This window comes from Engystomops pustulosus, chromosome 3 (assembly GCF_040894005.1).
Source record: "Engystomops pustulosus chromosome 3, aEngPut4.maternal, whole genome shotgun sequence".
Lineage (NCBI taxonomy): Eukaryota > Metazoa > Chordata > Amphibia > Anura > Leptodactylidae > Engystomops > Engystomops pustulosus.
This window is the reverse complement of record NC_092413.1, coordinates 236,964,176-236,985,171: the sequence shown is the minus strand read 5'-3', so window position 1 is coordinate 236,985,171 and position 20,996 is coordinate 236,964,176. Positions and strand designations below refer to the sequence as shown.

The following is a 20,996-nucleotide window of genomic DNA, read 5'->3' as shown; positions in this document are numbered from 1 at the left end:
CGTTACTTCTCCCGAGTGCAGAGACCCCCCACATGTGGCCATTACTTATCCCGAGTACAGAGACCCCCCATATGTGGCCGTTACTTCTCCCGAGTACAGAGACCCCCCACATGTGGTCGTTACCTCTCCCGAATGCAGAGACCCCCCACATGTGGCCGTTACTCCTACCGAGTACAGAGACTCCCCACTTGTCGCCGTTACTTCTTCTGAGTGCAGAGACCCCCCACATGTGGTCGTTTTTTCTCCCGAGTACAGAGACCCCCCACATGTGGCCGTTACTTCTCCCTAGTACAGAGACCCCCACATGTGGACGTTACTTCTCCCGAGTGCAGAGACCCCCCACATGTGGCCGTTACTTCTCCCGAGTAAAGAGACCCCCCACATGTGGCCATTACTTCTCCCGAGTACAGAGAACCCCCCACATGTGGCCGTTACTTCTCCCTAGTACAGAGACCCCCCACATGTGGACGTTACTTCTCCCGAGTGCAGAGACCCCCCACATGTGGCCGTTACTCCTCCCGAGTAAAGAGACCCCCCACATGTGGCCATGATTTCTCCCGAGTGCAGAGACCCCCCACATGTGGCCTTTATGAGTGCAGAGACCCCCCACATGTGGTCATTACTTCTCCCTAGTACAGAGACCCCCCACATGTGGACGTTACTTCTCCCGAGTGCAGAGACCCCCCACATGTGGCCATTACTTATCCCGAGTACAGAGACCCCCCATATGTGGCCGTTACTTCTCCCGAGTACAGAGACCCCCCACATGTGGCCGTTACTTCTCCCGAGTGCAGAGACCCCCCACATGTGGCCTTTATGAGTGCAGAGATCCCCCACATGTGGCCATGATTTCTCCCGAGTGCAGAGACCCCCCACATGTGGCCTTTATGAGTGCAGAGACCCCCCACATGTGGTCATTACTTCTCCCTAGTACAGAGACCCCCCACATGTGGACGTTACTTCTCCCGAGTGCAGAGACCCCCCACATGTGGCCATTACTTATCCCGAGTACAGAGACCCCCCATATGTGGCCGTTACTTCTCCCGAGTACAGAGACCCCCCACATGTGGCCGTTACTTCTCCCGAGTGCAGAGACCCCCCACATGTGGCCTTTATGAGTGCAGAGACCCCCCACATGTGGCCATGATTTCTCCCGAGTGCAGAGACCCCCCACATGTGGCCTTTATGAGTGCAGAGACCCCCCACATGTGGTCATTACTTCTCCCTAGTACAGAGACCCCCCACATGTGGACGTTACTTCTCCCGAGTGCAGAGACCCCCCACATGTGGCCATTACTTATCCCGAGTACAGAGACCCCCCCATATGTGGCCGTTACTTCTCCCGAGTACAGAGACCCCCCACATGCAGAAGGGAAGAAGGGTGCAGAAGGGAAGGAGTACCCTGCAGCTGCCAGGATTTTAGTTTTCTCATTGCCTCCTTTTGCGGGATGAGATGTTTTTTCCAGTCTTACCATTTTGGGGTTGGTATCACCTATTGTTGTAAATTTAGGAACCCATTTTTGAGGGCAGGAGTAGAAAAGCATCAATTCTGTACTGGATTTTTGACTTTTTTTTATTTTCATGTTCACCGTTTAGCTTAGGCTGTTATCTTTATTCTATGGGGCGATACGATTACGGGGACCAGACATGAATATTTTTTCTTACGTTTTACTAAATTTGTCAAATGTGAGGAAAAATCTATCATTTTTTCATTGCCGTCTTCCAAGTGGCATAACATTTTTACTTTTTTGGCTACAGAGCTGGTTGATGGCTTGTTTTTTGCGGGACATGTTGTACTTTGCACCAGTATCATTCTGGAGTACAGATGTTTTTTTTATCACTTTTTATTGCATTTTTGTAAGATTGAATAGGTAAAAATGATAATTTTTGGTGGGTTTTCAACAGTTTTTTTTTTTTAAACGGCGTCCATCGTACGTGTTCAATAAAGATTTACTTTTATTCTATGGATTGTTACGGACGTGGTGATACTATATATGTGGGGTTTGTGTTATGATTTAGACTTTTTTAGGGTTATATGTCTCTTTATATGTTATGGGGCTTATGGGCATTTTTAGTGATTTATTACTTTATTTTTTGATTGAAAAACATTTTTTTTTTTTTTTTTTTTTTTTTTTTACTACTTCCACCATGGGACATGAACAAGCAATCATCTGATTGCTTGTTCATGATAATACCCTGCAATACTGATGTATTGCAGAGTATTATCAGTGTCAGCCTATAAACTTGCACACGTCACAGATGCCATCTTTCAGGTACTGCCTTCAGGCAGTGATGGGGACCAGATCGGACCCCAGTGATCACATGGCAGCGATCGGCACCCCCGAAAAACGGCTCGGGGGGGCCAATCATGGGGGAAAGATCCCCCAAAGGCATGTTAGATGCAGTGGTCGCGCTTACCGCGGCATCTAATGGGTTACACACCCGCGATCGGAGCCCCATGTTTTCCGAGGCCGGTTTAGCTCCGATCCAGAGCCAAGCCGGCATCAGCTATGTGGCGGATGTATCCGCCATGGAGCGATAAGGGGTTAAAGAACCTCCAGACTTCAGAAAATCTAGCCCTCGCCACGGGAGCTTCACTACGTGACACATTTGGCGCTGATGCACCAGCTCTGGCCCTGCCTCTCCGTCTGGCCCCATCACTGCCTCTTCCAACCTGTTCTGGTCGAGGACTCTCCTCCGTCTCAGAAGCACTGTGTTCACCCGGCCTATCAACCCAGCTTGGGTCTGTCACCTCATCATCCTCCGATCCCTCAGTCTGCTCCCCCCTCAGACTTCCTGCCCTGACAACAACTTCACCACTGTCTGACAACCGTGTCTCCTCATCGTCCGACACCTCTTTACACACTTCTTCCACTACGTCAATAATGTCATCATCACCCACAGACTGCGACCGATGGAAAACCTGGGCATCGGAAAATAGCTCAACAGCAACCGGACAAGTGGTTTGTGACTGTGGGAATGGTCCAGAAAACAGTTCCTCAGAGTATGCCGGTTCAAATGCCAAATTTTGCTGGGAGGGGGCAGACTGGGGGGGAGGAGGCTGAGGTGCAGGAGCTGGAGGAGTGCCGATTTCGGTGACATGGGTGGACTGCGTGGAAGACTGACTGGTGGACAAATTGCTCAAAGCATTGTCGGCAATCCACGACATCACCTGTTCGCACTGTTCTGGCCTCAACAGTGCTCTACCACGAGTCCCAGTAACTTCAGACATGAACCTAGGGAGTGTAGCTCTGCGGCGTTCCCCTGCTCCCTCATCAGCAGGTGGTGTCTCACCCCGCCCAGGACCACGGCCTCTGACCCCTGCAGTAGTTGGACGTCAAAAACTCTCTGGTCATACATACATTTCTCATGTATACTCTACACAATTTTGTACCTTTTTTTTCATACATATGATCTGCACGATTTTATAGATGCCACTTTTGTAATCTATTTATTTGCAATGTAGGGTTTTATGCCACCCCCCGTTTTTTGCGTGCATTTAGTGTACCAGTTTCTGGTTTGTTTACTTTTTAGAACATGGGGACACATTTCTCTGTTTTACCACATTGAGAACACGGGGACACATTTCTCTGTTGCACCACATTGAGAACACGGGGACACATTTCTCTGTTGCACCACATTGAGAACACGGGGACACATTTCTCTGTTGCACCACATTGAGTGCTTGATGCTGGAAGTGAGCTAATTTAGCTCACTGCCAACACATGGGATCTTCCTTTATAAATGGACGCACCACACCATACAGATACCCCTGAGGAAGCCCCAGCAGGTGGCGATACATGTGGGGTGGTCACCCCCAGCTCCCTCTTGTGTATGTTTGCAGCACAGGTAATACTTGCTTATGTCTTGATTTAGGTGCGCAGTGTGGTACCATCTATTTATTGACTTTTGCTTGTATACTCTTATGCTCTATACAAAAAATACCCCCCTTTTTTTGTGACTTTTTTGCAATCCGCTTACATTATATATTGGTACTGCATTTTCCCCAGCCCAATGTGTAATCCCTTATAGGATAATATTGTTGTATCTTTTTGTGTTACATAAGGCTTTAGTCTTCAGGGGGAGCTGGTGGTCCCAGGATCACTATCATGTTTGGTTTTCCTGTGGTAGATTATTCTGTGATCACATTTTTAATGGTTTTTATTCTCTTCTTGTGTTGTGGTGTGTGTTTTTTTTTTTTTTTTTTTTTTTTTTTGATATATGAATAAAGAATGTATTGTCTTGGTCACTTGGCACGTATCCTTTCTTTGTCTTGTGATATTGACTCGGATCGTCACTCCCCCTGCCATCATCGGGGAGGGATAATCTGTAACCCTGACAGCATGGAGTCTATGTAAGACTCCCAGACTTGTGATTTATGCAGATCTGTAACAATGTGCCGGTAGTGTATTGTTACAGATGCATAGCAAAATGGCCATATGCTGAAATACAGTCGTATTATTGAAACGCTACTTTGTCATACGGTCTAAACCCAATCTGAGATTAGTCTGACAGCACAGATCCCTCATAAACCTGATGCTGACACTGGGTTATAACGTCATGCACAGTGAGATACTCCAGTATAGCATCTCTAACCCCTCAAACATTTTCCTATATCAGAAGTTAGACTCACAGGTCTGTAGTTTCCTGGTTGCTTTTTATTCCTTTTTTGTATATTGGTACCACATTTGCTATGGGCCAGTCCTCAGGGAATCTTCAAATATTAAAAATAATGATCTATGTCATGGTACATAGTTCATGCATAATGTCATCTGGTCCTGAAGATTTGTCTATTTTATTGCTTGTGAGGTGCCGTACCTCTTCCTGTGCTAAACTGTTGACATTCAAAAGAGAATTTACATTATTCCCTATCATGTCTTCCACCAGAGGATTTTCATGGGTAAATACAATTGAGAAGGCGACATTCAGTAGATTGGCCCTTCCCACATTCTCCATCCACCAGGTTATTCCTTGTCTCCACCACCATGATCACTGTGTTATTCCTCATCCCCCTCCACCACGACACCCAGGCTATTCCTCATCCCCCTCCACCACGACACCCAGGCTATTCCTCATCCCCCTCCACCACGACACCCAGGCTATTCCTCATCCCCCTCCACCACGACACCCAGGCTATTCCTCATCCCCCTCCACCACGACACCCAGGCTATTCCTCATCCCCCTCCACCACGACACCCAGGCTATTCCTCATCCCCCTGCCATTGGACCAACCCAGTGGGAAGTTTAGGAGATTTAATGTCACTGCTCTTGCTTATTGGTCCATGTGCCTTACTTAGTAATAGCATTACTTAGTGCACATTTTATCTTGCCCGCAACCTGTTGGTGCAGAGTGGGGATGGTCTTCCAGGAAAAGTAGTAGCAGCTACTTTAAAGCTGTCCATCACCTTTAAAGCTGATATTTAAAGCTGTCCATCTCTTCCAGCCTGAATCAGAACATTTTAAAGGCCCGCAATTTGGAAATGCCGTTATTCAGAAGAGGTGACAGTGTTCCATTCGCATGGAGACAGGTGGCCTTGACTAGGGAGGCAGTAGCTTCTCTGTGACGCTGACAGTGATTTCAGAGTACGGCGTTTGTCATCAGTGCCATAGAGATGATAACAGCCGCTAGTGCAGGTGCCACCTGCTGCTTTCTTTATCTTGGGCTACAACGAGGGTACAAATGGACCTCGTGATCACTTAAACCCCCAAGGATCAGCAAGTTAGCTGACCCTAAAAGTTATTTGAGTAGTGATTTCTCCATTCAGGGCAATGAAGCAGGCGCCATGTTGTGTGTTACATCTTCCTGCTTCCAATTTCTCATGTCTCTGAACAAGCACCTCCTAGGACAGTAACATTGTGTAATCACTAGATTATACCTCCACTGATGCTCTGTATCTCCCTCCGCAGACCTGTGCCTCTGCACTACAAGGATCTGCTCACTTTCCGTTTTGCCATTGAGGAAATTAACCGAGATCAGAGAATTTTACCCAATGTCTCTCTGGGATTTCACATCTATGACTCCTGCACCGATGATAAGAAAGCTGTGAGAAGTGTCTTCCAGATTCTATCAGGACCCAGAATGACTGTCCCCAATTATTCCTGTACCGGCCAGAGGAAGGTCCTTGGAGTTATAGGAGATCAGGGTTCAGCAACCACAATATCCATGGCCCAGGTACTGGCAGTCTACAGATACTTACAGGTAGGTGGCATCTTCATGTCCTCTGTGATATCTCTCTCCACAATCTGATTCTCCGTCTTTGAATTCCAACCTCTCCACCACAAACAGAAACCAGGACCAGGATAGATTGGGGTCGGGGGGAAAAGCTATCAGGGCAGAAAAAAGGCCTCCGAACCATCTCAACTAAATAAAACACACAAATAACTTTTCATTGGAAATGTGACTGGTCACAGCTTTACTAACATCTTCTATACAATGGATTGTAAAATATAAATTTTACAAAACAAAGATGACGTTCCCTTCCTGTCTCACCTTATTATCCCTACTAACTCCTAAATCACCTCATACTAGAAGTCCAGACCCCAACATTGCTCCTCCCGCCATTTTCCAACCCTCCCAACCTGTCAGGTGAGCACAGAGCTTACGCCAAGTGGGCGGAGAGCGGGCATGACGGACTGGGCTGGGAGGGGCACAGAATACAGGTGGTTGGATTTCATTGGGGGGTGGAGAATAACATTAGCGGTGATCGGGGGCTTTAAATGCGGGGGGTGGAGTGAGAGGGTTTATAAAGCCTGGCAGGGAGGGAGAGCCTCATTCTGGCCAGAAAAAATTGTCCCGCCCACCCTCCACATAGTTGTTTTTGTTAGGGGCACTCTTGTGTATTTAGGGGAGTAGGGATACACTTAGTCCTAAAATAGCTTTGTCAAGGCGGGTAGCTTAGGCAGTTAGGGTTGGTTGTAAAATGGCGGGTTCTTGGCAACAGCCAGTGGTGATTGACAAATTGGTGGCTGGTAAAATATAGCCACAAGAAGTAAGGAAGGTGGAGTTGTGGAAGAAATTATGGTAATTTTCCCCTGGGATGGTATCCAGGAGGAGTGGTGGGTCGCATTGTCTCCATTTGGCTGGTCTAGGGCCACATCGTCTTTCGCCATTTTAGCTAGGAGGTTGGCGGCTAGTGGAGCTGGGGTTGAGGTCCTCGCGTGCTGTGCATGTAATTTATGGTTTTGGGAGACAATGCTGATATTTGAAGTTTTTTTTTAAATATGGTACTAATTCGGGGTGTTGCCAAGAGCTCAGCTATTACTTTTCCAAGTGTTATTGTATTCTTTAACAATGTTTTATATTTTGCAGATTGTTTAACAAGAATTTGAAATAAAACGCTGTGACCATTCACCTTTCCAACTACTCATGTGTCTGTGTCGTTATTTAGTTAGGGGGTTGGTCAGGCGAGGTGTATTGGGTGTTTCTCCTATGCCCTGAACTCAGCCATTGCCTGGTCATGGCTGAATTCCACCTACTTCCAGCCGTCTCCAAAAAGATATTCAAGATATTAATATTTAGTGCATCCCTTCTCCTCCCCTCTAACACCTTTTAGACTTGAATCTATTCATGACCTGTTTGTTTCAAAGTCTTTAGGCCAAATGGAACCTAAAAGTGCACTTTCTTCCTTTCAGCAAGTCTCACTGCTCAGCTCAATCCACTACTTGCATCAGTGTGTCCTCCTTCCCTTCTACCCCCCGCTGTGTCCATACAAGTAACATCCACATGTGTCCTCCTTCCCTTCTACCCCCCGCTGTGTCCATACAAGTAACATCCACATGTGTCCTCCTTCCCTTCTACCCCCCGCTGTGTCCATACAAGTAACATCCACATGTGTCCTCCTTCCCTTCTACCCCCTGCTGTGTCCATACAAGTAACATCCACATGTGTCCTCCTTCCCTTCTACCCCTGCTGTGTCCATACAAGTAACATCCACATGTGTCCTCCTTCCCTTCTACCCCCCCAGCTGTGTCCATACAAGTAACATCCACATGTGTCCTCCTTCCCTTCTACCCCCCGCTGTGTCCATACAAGTAACATCCACATGTGTCCTCCTTCCCTTCTACCCCCGCTGTGTCCATACAACAAGTAACATCCACATGTGTCCTCCTTCCCTTCTACCCCCGCTGTGTCCATACAAGTAACATCCACATGTGTCCTCCTTCCCTTCTACCCCCCGCTGTGTCCATACAACAAGTAACATCCACATGTGTCCTCCTTCCCTTCTACCCCCCGCTGTGTCCATACAAGTAACATCCACATGTGTCCTCCTTCCCTTCTACCCCCGCTGTGTACATACAAGTAACATCCACATGTGTCCTCCTACCCTTCTACCCCCGCTGTGTCCATACAACAAGTAACGTCCACATGTGTCAATCCCTTCTACCCCCGCTGTGTCCATACAAGTAACATCCACATGTGTCCTCCTTCCCTTCTACCCCCCGCTGTGTCCATACAAGTAACATCCACATGTGTCCTCCTTCCCTTCTACCCCCGCTGTGTCCATACAACAAGTACCATCCACTTGTGTCCTCCTTCCCTTCTACCCCCCCGCTGTATCCATACAAGTAACATCCACATGTGTCCTCCTTCCCTTCTACCCCCCCGCTGTGTCCATACAAGTAACATACACATGTGTCCTCCTTCCCTTCTACCCCCGCTGTGTCCATACAACAAGTAACATCCACATGTGTCCTCCTTCCCTTCTACCCCCGCTGTGTCCATACAACAAGTAACATCCACATGTGTCCTCCTTCACTTCTACCCCCCACTGTGTCCATACAACAAGTAACGTCCACATGTGTCAATCCCTTCTACCCCCGCTGTGTCCATACAAGTAACATCCACATGTGTCCTCCTTCCCTTCTACCCCCCGCTGTGTCCATACAAGTAACATCCACATGTGTCCTCCTTCCCTTCTACCCCCGCTGTGTCCATACAACAAGTACCATCCACTTGTGTCCTCCTTCCCTTCTACCCCCCGCTGTGTCCATACAAGTAACATCCACATGTGTCCTCCTTCCCTTCTACCCCCCGCTGTATCCATACAAGTAACATCCACATGTGTCCTCCTTCCCTTCTACCCCCCCGCTGTGTCCATACAAGTAACATCCACATGTGTCCTCCTTCCCTTCTACCCCCGCTGTGTCCATACAACAAGTAACATCCACATGTGTCCTCCTTCCCTTCTACCCCCGCTGTGTCCATACAACAAGTAACATCCACATGTGTCCTCCTTCACTTCTACCCCCCACTGTGTCCATACAACAAGTAACATCCACATGTGTCCTCCTTCCCTTCTACCCCCCGCTGTGTACATACAAGTAACATCCACATGTGTCCTCCTTCCCTTCTATCCCCGCTGTGTCCATACAACAAGTAACATCCACATGTGTCCTCCTTCCCTTCTACCCCCGCTGTGTCCACACAAGTAACATCCACATGTGTCCTCCTTCCCTTCTACTCCCCGCTGTGTCCATACAAGTAACATCCACATGTGTCCTCCTTCCCTTCTACTCCCCGCTGTGTCCATACAAGTAACATCCACATGTGTCCTCCTTCCCTTCTACCCCCGCTGTGTCCATACAACAAGTAACATCCACATGTGTCCTCCTTCCCTTCTACCCCCCGCTGTGTCCATACAACAAGTAACATCCACATGTGTCCTCCTTCCCTTCTACCCCCGCTGTGTCCATACAAGTAACATCCACATGTGTCCTCCTTCCCTTCTACTCCCCGCTGTGTCCATACAACAAGTAAGATCCACATGTGTCCTCCTTCCCTTCTACCCCCCGCTGTGTCCATACAACAAGTAACATCCACATGTGTCCTCCTTCCCTTCTACCCCCCGCTGTATCCATACAAGTAACATCCACATGTGTCCTCCTTCCCTTCTACCCCCGCTGTGTCCATACAAGTAACATCCACATGTGTCCTCCTTCCCTTCTACCCCCCGCTGTGTCCATACAACAAGTAACATCCACATGTGTCCTCCTTCCCTTCTACCCCCCGCTGTGTCCATACAACAAGTAACATCCACATGTGTCCTCCTTCCCTTCTACCCCCCGCTGTGTACATACAAGTAACATCCACATGTGTCCTCCTTCCCTTCTACCCCCCGCTGTGTCCATACAACAAGTAACATCCACATGTGTCCTCCTTCCCTTCTACCCCCTGCTGTGTCCATACAAGTAACATCCACATGTGTCCTCCTTCCCTTCTACCCCCCGCTGTGTACATACAAGTAACATCCACATGTGTCCTCCTTCCCTTCTACCTCCCGCTGTGTCCATACAAGTAACATCCACATGTGTCCTCCTTCCCTTCTACCCCCGCTGTGTCCATACAACAAGTAACATCCACATGTGTCCTCCTTCCCTTCTACCCCCCGCTGTGTCCATACAACAAGTAACATCCACATGTGTCCTCCTTCCCTTCTACCCCCGCTGTGTCCATACAACAAGTAACATCCACATGTGTCCTCCTTCCCTTCTACCCCCGCTGTGTCCATACAAGTAACATCCACATGTGTCCTCCTTCCCTTCTACCCCCCACTGTGTCCATACAAGTAACATCCACATGTGTCCTCCTTCCCTTCTACCCCCCGCTGTGTCCATACAAGTAACATCCACATGTGTCCTCCTTCCCTTCTACCCCCCGCTGTGTCCATACAACAAGTAACATCCACATGTGTCCTCCTTCCCTTCTACCCCCGCTGTGTCCATACAACAAGTAACATCCACATGTGTCCTCCTTCCCTTCTACCCCCCGCTGTGTCCATACAAGTAACATCCACATGTGTCCTCCTTCCCTTCTACCCCCCGCTGTGTCCATACAAGTAACATCCACATGTGTCCTCCTTCCCTTCTACCCCCCGCTGTGTCCATACAAGTAACATCCACATGTGTCCTCCTTCCCTTCTACCCCCGCTGTGTCCATACAACAAGTAACATCCACATGTGTCCTCCTTCCCTTCTACCCCCGCTGTGTCCATACAACAAGTACCATCCACATGTGTCCTCCTTCCCTTCTACCCCCCGCTGTGTCCATACAAGTAACATCCACATGTGTCCTCCTTCCCTTCTACCCCCCGCTGTGTCCATACAAGTAACATCCACATGTGTCCTCCTTCCCTTCTACCCCCGCTGTGTCCATACAACAAGTAACATCCACATGTGTCCTCCTACCCTTCTACCCCCGCTGTGTCCATACAAGTAACATCCACATGTGTCCTCCTTCCCTTCTACCCCCGCTGTGTCCATACAACAAGTAACATCCACATGTGTCCTCCTTCCCTTCTACCCCCCGCTGTGTCCATACAAGTAACATCCACATGTGTCCTCCCTCCCTTCTACCCCCGCTGTGTCCATACAACAAGTAACATCCACATGTGTCCTCCTTCCCTTCTACCCCCGCTGTGTCCATACAAGTAACATCCACATGTGTCCTCCTTCCCTTCTACCCCCGCTGTGTCCATACAACAAGTAACATCCACATGTGTCCTCCTTCCCTTCTACCCCCGCTGTGTCCATACAAGTAACATCCACATGTGTCCTCCTTCCCTTCTACCCCCCGCTGTGTCCATACAAGTAACATCCACATGTGTCCTCCTTCCCTTCTACCCCCCGCTGTGTCCATACAAGTAACATCCACATGTGTCCTCCTTCCCTTCTACCCCCCGCTGTGTCCATACAAGTAACATCCACATGTGTCCTCCTTCCCTTCTACCCCCCGCTGTGTCCATACAAGTAACATCCACATGTGTCCTCCTTCCCTTCTACCCCCGCTGTGTCCATACAACAAGTAACATCCACATGTGTCCTCCTTCCCTTCTACCCCCGCTGTGTCCATACAACAAGTACCATCCACATGTGTCCTCCTTCCCTTCTACCCCCCGCTGTGTCCATACAAGTAACATCCACATGTGTCCTCCTTCCCTTCTACCCCCCGCTGTGTCCATACAAGTAACATCCACATGTGTCCTCCTTCCCTTCTACCCCCGCTGTGTCCATACAACAAGTAACATCCACATGTGTCCTCCTACCCTTCTACCCCCGCTGTGTCCATACAAGTAACATCCACATGTGTCCTCCTTCCCTTCTACCCCCGCTGTGTCCATACAACAAGTAACATCCACATGTGTCCTCCTTCCCTTCTACCCCCCGCTGTGTCCATACAAGTAACATCCACATGTGTCCTCCCTCCCTTCTACCCCCGCTGTGTCCATACAACAAGTAACATCCACATGTGTCCTCCTTCCCTTCTACCCCCGCTGTGTCCATACAAGTAACATCCACATGTGTCCTCCTTCCCTTCTACCCCCGCTGTGTCCATACAACAAGTAACATCCACATGTGTCCTCCTTCCCTTCTACCCCCGCTGTGTCCATACAAGTAACATCCACATGTGTCCTCCTTCCCTTCTACCCCCCGCTGTGTCCATACAAGTAACATCCACATGTGTCCTCCTTCCCTTCTACCCCCCGCTGTGTCCATACAAGTAACATCCACATGTGTCCTCCTTCCCTTCTACCCCCGCTGTGTCCATACAACAAGTAACATCCACATGTGTCCTCCTTCCCTTCTACCCCCCGCTGTGTCCATACAAGTAACATCCACATGTGTCCTCCTTCCCTTCTACCCCCCGCTGTGTCCATACAACAAGTAACATCCACATGTGTCCTCCTTCCCTTCTACCCCCCGCTGTGTCCATACAAGTAACATCCACATGTGTCCTCCTTCCCTTCTACCCCCGCTGTGTCCATACAAGTAACATCCACATGTGTCCTCCTTCCCTTCTACCCCCGATGTGTCCATACAAGTAACATCCACATGTGTCCTCCTTCCCTTCTACCCCCCGCTGTGTCCATACATGTAACATCCACATGTGTCCTCCTTCCCTTCTACCCCCCGCTGTGTCCATACAAGTAACATCCACATGTGTCCTCCTTCCCTTCTACCCCCCGCTGTGTCCATACAAGTAACATCCACATGTGTCCTCCTTCCCTTCTACCCCCCGCTGTGTCCATACAAGTAACATCCACATGTGTCCTCCTTCCCTTCTACCCCCTGCTGTGTCCATACAAGTAACATCCACATGTGTCCTCCTTCCCTTCTACCCCCGCTGTGTCCATACAAGTAACATCCACATGTGTCCTCCTTCCCTTCTACCCCCGCTGTGTCCATACAAGTAACATCCACAAGTGTCCTCCTTCCCTTCTACCCCGCTGTGTCCATACAACAAGTAACATCCACATGTGTCCTCCTTCCCTTCTACCCCCCGCTGTGTCCGTACAAGTAACATCCACATGTGTCCTCCTTCCCTTCTACCCCCTCGTGGATTTGATGGCTTAGAAGGTGCCTAGGCCCGGACTGTGCACAGTCTTTGTGTCATTGGTTTGGCCATTTTTTAGTGATGACCAACAGATTTTTGTTTTCAGCAATACCAAGGTGTCCTCCAAAACAGAACCAATCTCTTCTTTCCCTTGGAATCTGAGATTGGAGAGTGCAAACATTTTTTCCGCTGGAGTGTTGCGAGATGCCGGCGTTTGAGTATATTTTTCCAGGAGAAACCTCTGGGTAATTGCTGATACAAAAATTACGAGAGTCGGCATCTGCTTTTATATTTATATTAGCAGGACAGTAACAATGGAAGTAGAAAGGAAGTAAAGAACAATGGCCACTGAGCTTGTTATGATCAGGCATCACAGTGACCCCTTGTTTTACCTCCTCAAAGAAGTGTCTCCATTCCTGTTGTTCAGAGGAGAAAAACTTACTTGAGAAGAAGTCCACAGGCTGTAGATGAGTAAGAGACTCTGGAGCCGGACCTACCTCACAAGCATCAACATCCACTACAAACGAACATCCTCAAATCAGGTTGATTCAGGACTGGAACATTTACAAAGCATTTCAGAGATGATGAGGTAACCCACAAAGTGTTTTTCTTTTTAACTCCAATATCTTGAACAGTTTAGCAAAAAATGTTGATGTTATTGTAAAAGTACATTCCTGACATGTTCTATATGGGTGTCCCAATCTGGAGAAAATATAAGGATATTGCAACATCCCCCACCGGGGCCTTTCCTTGGGGCCTGGAGTCAGCCGGGGTCCAGAATACCGGAGTGGCTGGTGGTTGCGGCCTAGGGCACGCTTTTGTCACGGTGCTTGGTATGAGGACCGGAGGGCTGTCCTACAGCCTGGCAGCTCTCCAGCAGGTGGTGTGTGCAAGAAATATGGAGGGAGAGGCTGATGTACTGGTTCTCCCTGGGGCAACCCCTGAGTGTCCGTAATATATGTCCCTGTGTAATAGATGGGGAGCCCGTGGTCGTGACAACCATATCCAGGGAGCAGACGGAGGCAACGTTGTGCAAATCAACTCATGGTTCTTTATTCAACAACAGCAGACAACGGACAAATGACAACAGCAGAATCACAAGCTGGAAGAGCCATAGAGAGCCGGTCCACAGGAAGGATACCCGCTGTAGGTTCAGAATGAGCTGGTAGAGATGAAGCTGAGTCAGGATGGGGGACCTCTGCTCTGGGGCTTAAGTCTCCGGACTTGCCCTGGGTGCTAGGCAATGTCCTGAGGCACCTTTGGTTCCTGGCATCAGGACATGGGCAGGGGGCAGCACATACATGTGCTGTTCTCTCTCCTGCTTACTGGTTCTGACATGTGTTCCAAGATGGAGTCTCTAACTCTCCTCCTGTGCTCCCGCCCATCAGGGTTTTATATACAACCCTATGTCATGTGGTAGCACTCACCAATCAGTTTACAGCTTGCTTTACAGAGGATTGGTTATTATTATTTTACATTGTTTACTTTGCCTTGTCCGGCAGTGGCAATTATTAAGTTTCCCATGTTACAGCTTCGGACATGCAGAGGGACACTTTTGCAAACACCTACCTAGACCTTTGCATCTGCAGGGATTGTTGCAATATCATCCACATAAACCACTGACACTGGAGATAAATAAATATGTCATTCACAAATTGCTGGAAGACTGTGGGTTCATTTCATAGCCCACATGTTATCACCTGGTATTCAAATTGCCCTCCTGGGTGATCCTGTGACCCATGCTTTGGGTCGCAGGCACACCCATGTGCCTCCAGGAGCTCGGCTGCAGGCTCATTCACTTTCCATTGCTCCAGCGATGGTCCCCGTGCTCCGGCGCGCGTCTCTGCCTCCTAGGGCGTAAAATTTACAGCACCGATGATTGGTGCTGGCCAGCCACTTCCATAATAAATAGTTGGCCTCTTCCTGTGTCCCCTGCTGCATCGTTGTGCCTCATGCCTCTGAGAAAGCTGTACCCTGTGTTTATAGTGATTTCCCATTGTGACCATGATCCTTATCTCTGCCGCCTGTCCTGAACTTCTGCCTGACCACAACTTCGACTCTGTCTGCTGATTTTGTACCTTGCCTTGGCCAGGCATAGTCACACCTGTGAAGCGACCCATTGTTATTCGGCCACACCAAGTCCTTTACAGTTCACCACAGACCGATCCTGTTACAGCTAATCTCACCGCCTTTGAAGGAACCAGCTCAGGTGTCATCTGCTGAAACCACCCTGCTGAGCTTATGCCAAGGGGACTTGTCTGATGGCGAGTATGAGGTTCATTTCCGCACTCTAGCTTCCGAGCTTTCTTGGAATGAAGCACCCTTGGTCACCACTTAACAAAAGGACTGGCTGGTTGAATCAAGGACACCCTGTCTGAACAATACTTGCCATCTTCTCTCATCTCCTTCATCTCATCTCCTTGGCCACTTGGATTGACCTCCAGTTCTGGAGGTGCAGTGTCTTGAACAAGCACAGATCAGAACCCTTTGACTGGCCTGCTTGGCACCAGTCTCCCAAAGACCTCCACAGCCACCCTCCTTGCCAGTCAGTTTCATGTTTCTCCCTTCTAGGATTCCATCTCTGTAGGAAGCTTTGTGGTTGTTTCCCTAGTATCTCAGCATTATCTTCCTGTGGTCCATCTTGAGAAGCCACTGGACATCTGGTCCGTCAGTGTGCAGATTCTCTTTGACCCGGTACGGTACCGCACCAAGCTCCTGTGTCTGATTGGGGCATTACAGAAAGACAGACTGCTCCTCCGCTTCCTCAGCTCCTACACTCCCCTCGGCTCCTCCGCTCTCCTTGGTTCCTCTACTCCTCCACCGGAATGCAACAGCCAGCCGACTGTAAGTCCCTCTATGTATCGTACTGTGTGTATGTGTTGTGCATGTGCATGTGCTGTGTTGTGTATATGGTGTGTGTGTGTGCGCCCTGTGAGTGTATGTGCTGTGTGAGTGTATGTGTATGGTGTGTGCAGGTGTGTGTGCACTGTGAGTGTATGAATATGCTGTGTGAGTGCATGTGCTGTTTTTGTATGCTGTGTGCGGTTGCGTTGTGAGTGTGTGAATGTGCTGTGTGAGTGTATGGTGTGTGCGGGTGCGCTATGAGTGTATATGGTGTGTGTATACTGTGAGTGTATGAATATGCTGTGTGAGTGCATGTGCTGTTTTTGTATGCTGTGTGCGGTTGCGTTGTGAGTGTGTGAATGTGCTGTGTGAGTGTATGGTGTGTGCGGGTGCGCTATGAGTGTATATGGTGTGTGTATACTGTGAGTGTATGAATATGCTGTTTGAGTGTATGTGCTGTGTGTGTTTATGCTGTATATACTGTATGTATGTGTATTTTGTTTTGTGTATGCAGCATGTCTGTATATACTGTATGTGTGTACATGCTGTATGTACGAGGAGGTAAGCAGCACTCACCTCCTGTTCCTGTCCCATGCACCGCCGTGTGCCCGCTGTGCACACGTCGCCGTAAGGGGAAGAGGGGGCCCCATGCATAAGTTTGTCATGGGGCCCAGCCTCTTCTAGTTACGCCAATGATCAAGGCCTTAACAAGGTAACGTTGAAGAACCGCTAGCTGCTATCTCTGATCACAGAACTCTTCAACCGCCTACATGGAGCCAATTCCTATACCAAATTAGACCTATGTGGGGCCAATATTCTTATCCATATCCCTTAAGGAGATGAATGGAAGACCGCCTTCAATACTCGTGATGGGTACTTTGAGTATCTTGTCATGCCATTTGGAATATTGCATCAGCCGTATTCTAGGAGTTTGTCAATGACATTTTCAGAAACTTGCTTTATACTTGTGTCATGGTCTACCTGGACGATATGCTGGTGTTCTCGATGGACCTTGAGTCCCATCAGCCCCACATACAACAAGTTCTCAGGTGCCTAAGGACCAATCACCTGTATGCCAAGCTCGAGAAGTTCCAGTTCCACATGAAAAGTCTTCCTTTCCTCTGGTAGACTCTGACATCAGAAGAGAATATTAACTTGGGGACATTGTTCTCATGTGGCTGGGCACCGTGAGGTGCAGAGATCTGTCGCTCTCATGTCTTGTGTCTCCTCAAGTCTGGTCAAGGATATACAAGACTTTGTGAGTTCCTGCACTTCTCGTGCCTGTAAAAAGTTGTTACATCTCAAGCCAGCATGTCTGCTCCTGCCACTGTTGCCCGTGGACTCATGTAGCCTTGGACTTTGTTATGGACATTCCGCCATATTCCGGTAATACCATCATCTGGGTGGTCACAGACTGGTTCTCCAGAATGTCCTACCATCATCTCCTCTTCTTACCAGCTTGTTCATCCTCCACATCTTCCAGCTTCATGGACTCCCTCTGCACATTGGCTACAATGCTATAATGTCAGTAAATCGCATGGGGTTACAATTAGAGATGAGCGAACATACTCGTCCGAGCTTGATGCTCGATCGAGCATTAGCGTACTCGTAACTGCTCGTTGCTCGGACGAGTATTTCGCCCGCTCGAGAAAATGGCAGCTCCCGCCGTTTTGCTTTTTGGCGGCCAGAAACAGAGCCAATCACAAGCCAGGAGATTCTGCACTCCACCCAGCATGACGTGGTACCCTTACACGTAGATAGCAGTGGTTGGCTGGCCAGATCAGGTGACCCTGGGATAGACTAGCCGCTGCCCGCGCTGCTCGGATCATTCTCTGTCTGGATGCCGCTAGGGAGAGAGCTGCTGCTGCTGCAGGGATAGCGTTAGGGTGTTCTATTAGCTTACTGTTAGGCAGGAGTGATTCTAAAAGAACCCAACAGCCCTTCTTAGGGCTACAATAACGTTATAATTTTTTTTTTTTTTATTTGCAGCTACTACCATATTGTGAGGAATTAGCAGGGGGACTTGCTACCGTTGTGTTTAGCTCTTAGTGACGCACATATCCACCTCAAACACCAAAGTGGGAAAATTTATTAGGGGTTTGAGTAGAATTAGGCACAGTCTGCCAGTTTCTTTTTATTTTACGTTTATTTTTTTCATAACTCAGCGTCATCTCATCTGGCATAGTAGTGTGCTGTAATACTTGGCTAGAAAATAGCCATAGGAGAATACAAACGTCTTAATTACGCCTACAGTAGCGTTATATATATTTGATTTCTGGTTGATCTGCTGGTGGCTGTACTTGCTGCAGTGCATCTACTATCAAATTGGGAGCAATTTGGAGTCAGACTTGCGACCACTGTGTTTTAGTGACGCACATATCCATCGCAAAGACCGAAGTGGGAAAATTTATTAGGGCCCGGGGTTGTATTTCAACTAGGCACAGTCTGCCATTTCCTTTTTTATTTTACGTTTATTTTTTTCATAACTCAGCGTCATCTCATCTGGCATAGTAGTGTGCTGTAATACTTGGCTAGAAAATAGCCATAGCAATAGGATAGCATCGTTTGGTTTTAAAAACTAAAAAACACAACAAAAAAAAAAAAAAAAAGGTAAAAAAAAAATACAAGTTATAACTCTCATTTTCAAAATGTTTAACCCGAGGGCTAGGGGTAGAGGACGAGGGCGGGCACGTGGGCGTCCAACTACTGCAGGGGTCAGAGGCCGTGGTCCTGGGCGGGGTGAGACACCACCTGCTTATGAGGGAGCAGGGGAACGCCGCAGAGCTACACTCCCTAGGTTCATGTCTGAAGTTACTGGGAATCGTGGTAGAGCACTGTTGAGGCCAGAACAGTGAGAACAGGTGATGTCGTGGATTGCCGACAATGCTTCGAGCAATTTGTCCACCAGTCAGTCTTCCACGCAGTCCACCCATGTCACCGAAATCGGCACTCCTCCAGCTCCTGCACCTCAGCCTCCTCCCCCCCAGTCTGCCCCCTCCCAGCAAAATTTGGCATTTGAACCGGCATACTCTGAGGAACTGTTTTCTGGACCCTTCCCACAGTCACAAACCACTTGTCCGGTTGCTGATGAGCAATTTTCCGATGCCCAGGTTTTCCACCAGTCGCAGTCTGTGGGTGATGATGACCTTGTTGACGTAGTGGAAGAAGTGTGTAAAGAGGTGTCCGACGATGAGGAGACACGGTTGTCAGACAGTGGGGAAGTTGTTGTCAGGGCAGGAAGTCCGAGGGGGGAGCAGACTGAGGGATCGGAGAATGATGAGGTGACAGACCCAAGCTGGGTTGAGAGGCCGGGTGAACACAGTGCTTCTGAGACGGAGGAGAGTCCTCGACCAGAACAGGTTGGAAGAGGCAGTGGTGGGGCCAGACGGAGAGGCAGGGCCAGAGCTGGTGCATCAGTGCCAAATGTGTCAACTAGTGAAGCTCCCGTGGCGAGGGCTCCTGCGGCGAGGGCTAGATTTTCAGAAGTCTGGAGGTTCTTTAAGGAAACACCGGATGACCGACGGACTGTGGTGTGCCACATTTGCCAAACCAGGATCAGCAGGGGTTCCACCACTACTAGCTTAACTACCACCAGTATGCGCAGGCATATGAATGCTAAACACCCCACTCAGTGGCAACAAGCGCGTTCACCTCTGGCCGTGCACACCACTGCTCCTTCCCCTGTGTCAGCTGATAGTCAGCCCCCTGCCCAGGACCCTGCCACAAAAACCCCATCGTCACCTCCACGATCCTCCACAGCATCCACCAGCGTTCAGCTCTCCATACCCCAGACGCTGGAGCGGAAACGCAAATATAGTGCAACCCACCCGCACGCCCAAGCCCTTAATGTGCACATCTCCAGATTGCTAAGCCTGGAGATGCTGCCCTATAGGCTAGTAGAGACCGAGGCCTTTCGCAGCCTCATGGCGGCGGCCACCCCTCGGTATTCGGTCCCCAGCCGCCACTACTTTTCCCGATGTGCCGTCCCAGCCCTGCACCAGCACGTGTCAGACAACATAATCCGTGCCCTGACCAACGCCGTTTCTGACAAGGTCCACCTGACCACGGACACGTGGACGAGTGCTGCCGGGCAGGGCCACTATATATCTCTGACGGCACATTGGGTTAACTTGGTGGAGGCTGGGACCGAGTGTGACCCTGCGGCTGGTCATATACTGCCGACGCCGAGGATTGCGGGGCCTACCTCGGTCCAGGTGTTTGAGGCCTACTATGCCTCCTCCTCCTCCCACCCCTCCTCCACCACCTCCTCCGAACGACCATCCGTGGGCATGGCGCCATCAGTCGGTAGCTCTAGGCACAGCAGCAGTGCCGTCGCTAAGCGACAGCAGGCGGTGCTCAAACTGCTGAGCCTAGGCGATAAAAGGCACACCGCCCAAGAACTATTACAGGGCATCACGGCGCAGACTGATCTGTGGCTGGCACCGCTGAACCTGAAGCCAGGCATGGTTGTGTGTGACAACGGCCGTAACCTGGTGGCGGCTCTGCAACTCGGCAGACTGACACATGTGCCATGCCTGGCCCATGTGTTAAATCTGATAGTTCAGCGTTTCCTCAAGACATACCCCAATCTGTCTGATTTGCTCACGAAGGTGCGCCGCATCTGTGCGCATTTCAGGAAGTCCAGCACAGATGCTGCCACTCTCAGGGCAGCGCAGCGCCGCCTCCAACTGCCCGCTCACCGACTGTTGTGCGACGTGCCCACGAGGTGGAATTCAACACTGACCATGTTATCCAGAGTTTACCAGCAGCGCCGAGCGATTGTAGACTGCCAGATGTCAACTTCCACCAGAACTGGTAGTCA

General features: G+C 49.4%; 1 protein-coding gene across 1 annotated transcript in view; it reads left to right on the top strand.

The window, feature by feature from the left end:
* Window positions 1-5,783: 5,783 nt before the first annotated feature.
* LOC140123041 (vomeronasal type-2 receptor 26-like) overlaps window positions 5,784-20,996 on the top strand; it is a 76,530-nt gene continuing 61,317 nt past the window's right edge. Inside the window, exons 1-3 of the mRNA XM_072144292.1 lie at window positions 5,784-5,848; window positions 5,908-6,199; window positions 15,902-16,174. Of these exons, the coding sequence (XP_072000393.1) occupies window positions 5,784-5,848; window positions 5,908-6,199; window positions 15,902-16,174 (630 nt within the window). The remainder of the gene's footprint in view (window positions 5,849-5,907; window positions 6,200-15,901; window positions 16,175-20,996) is intronic.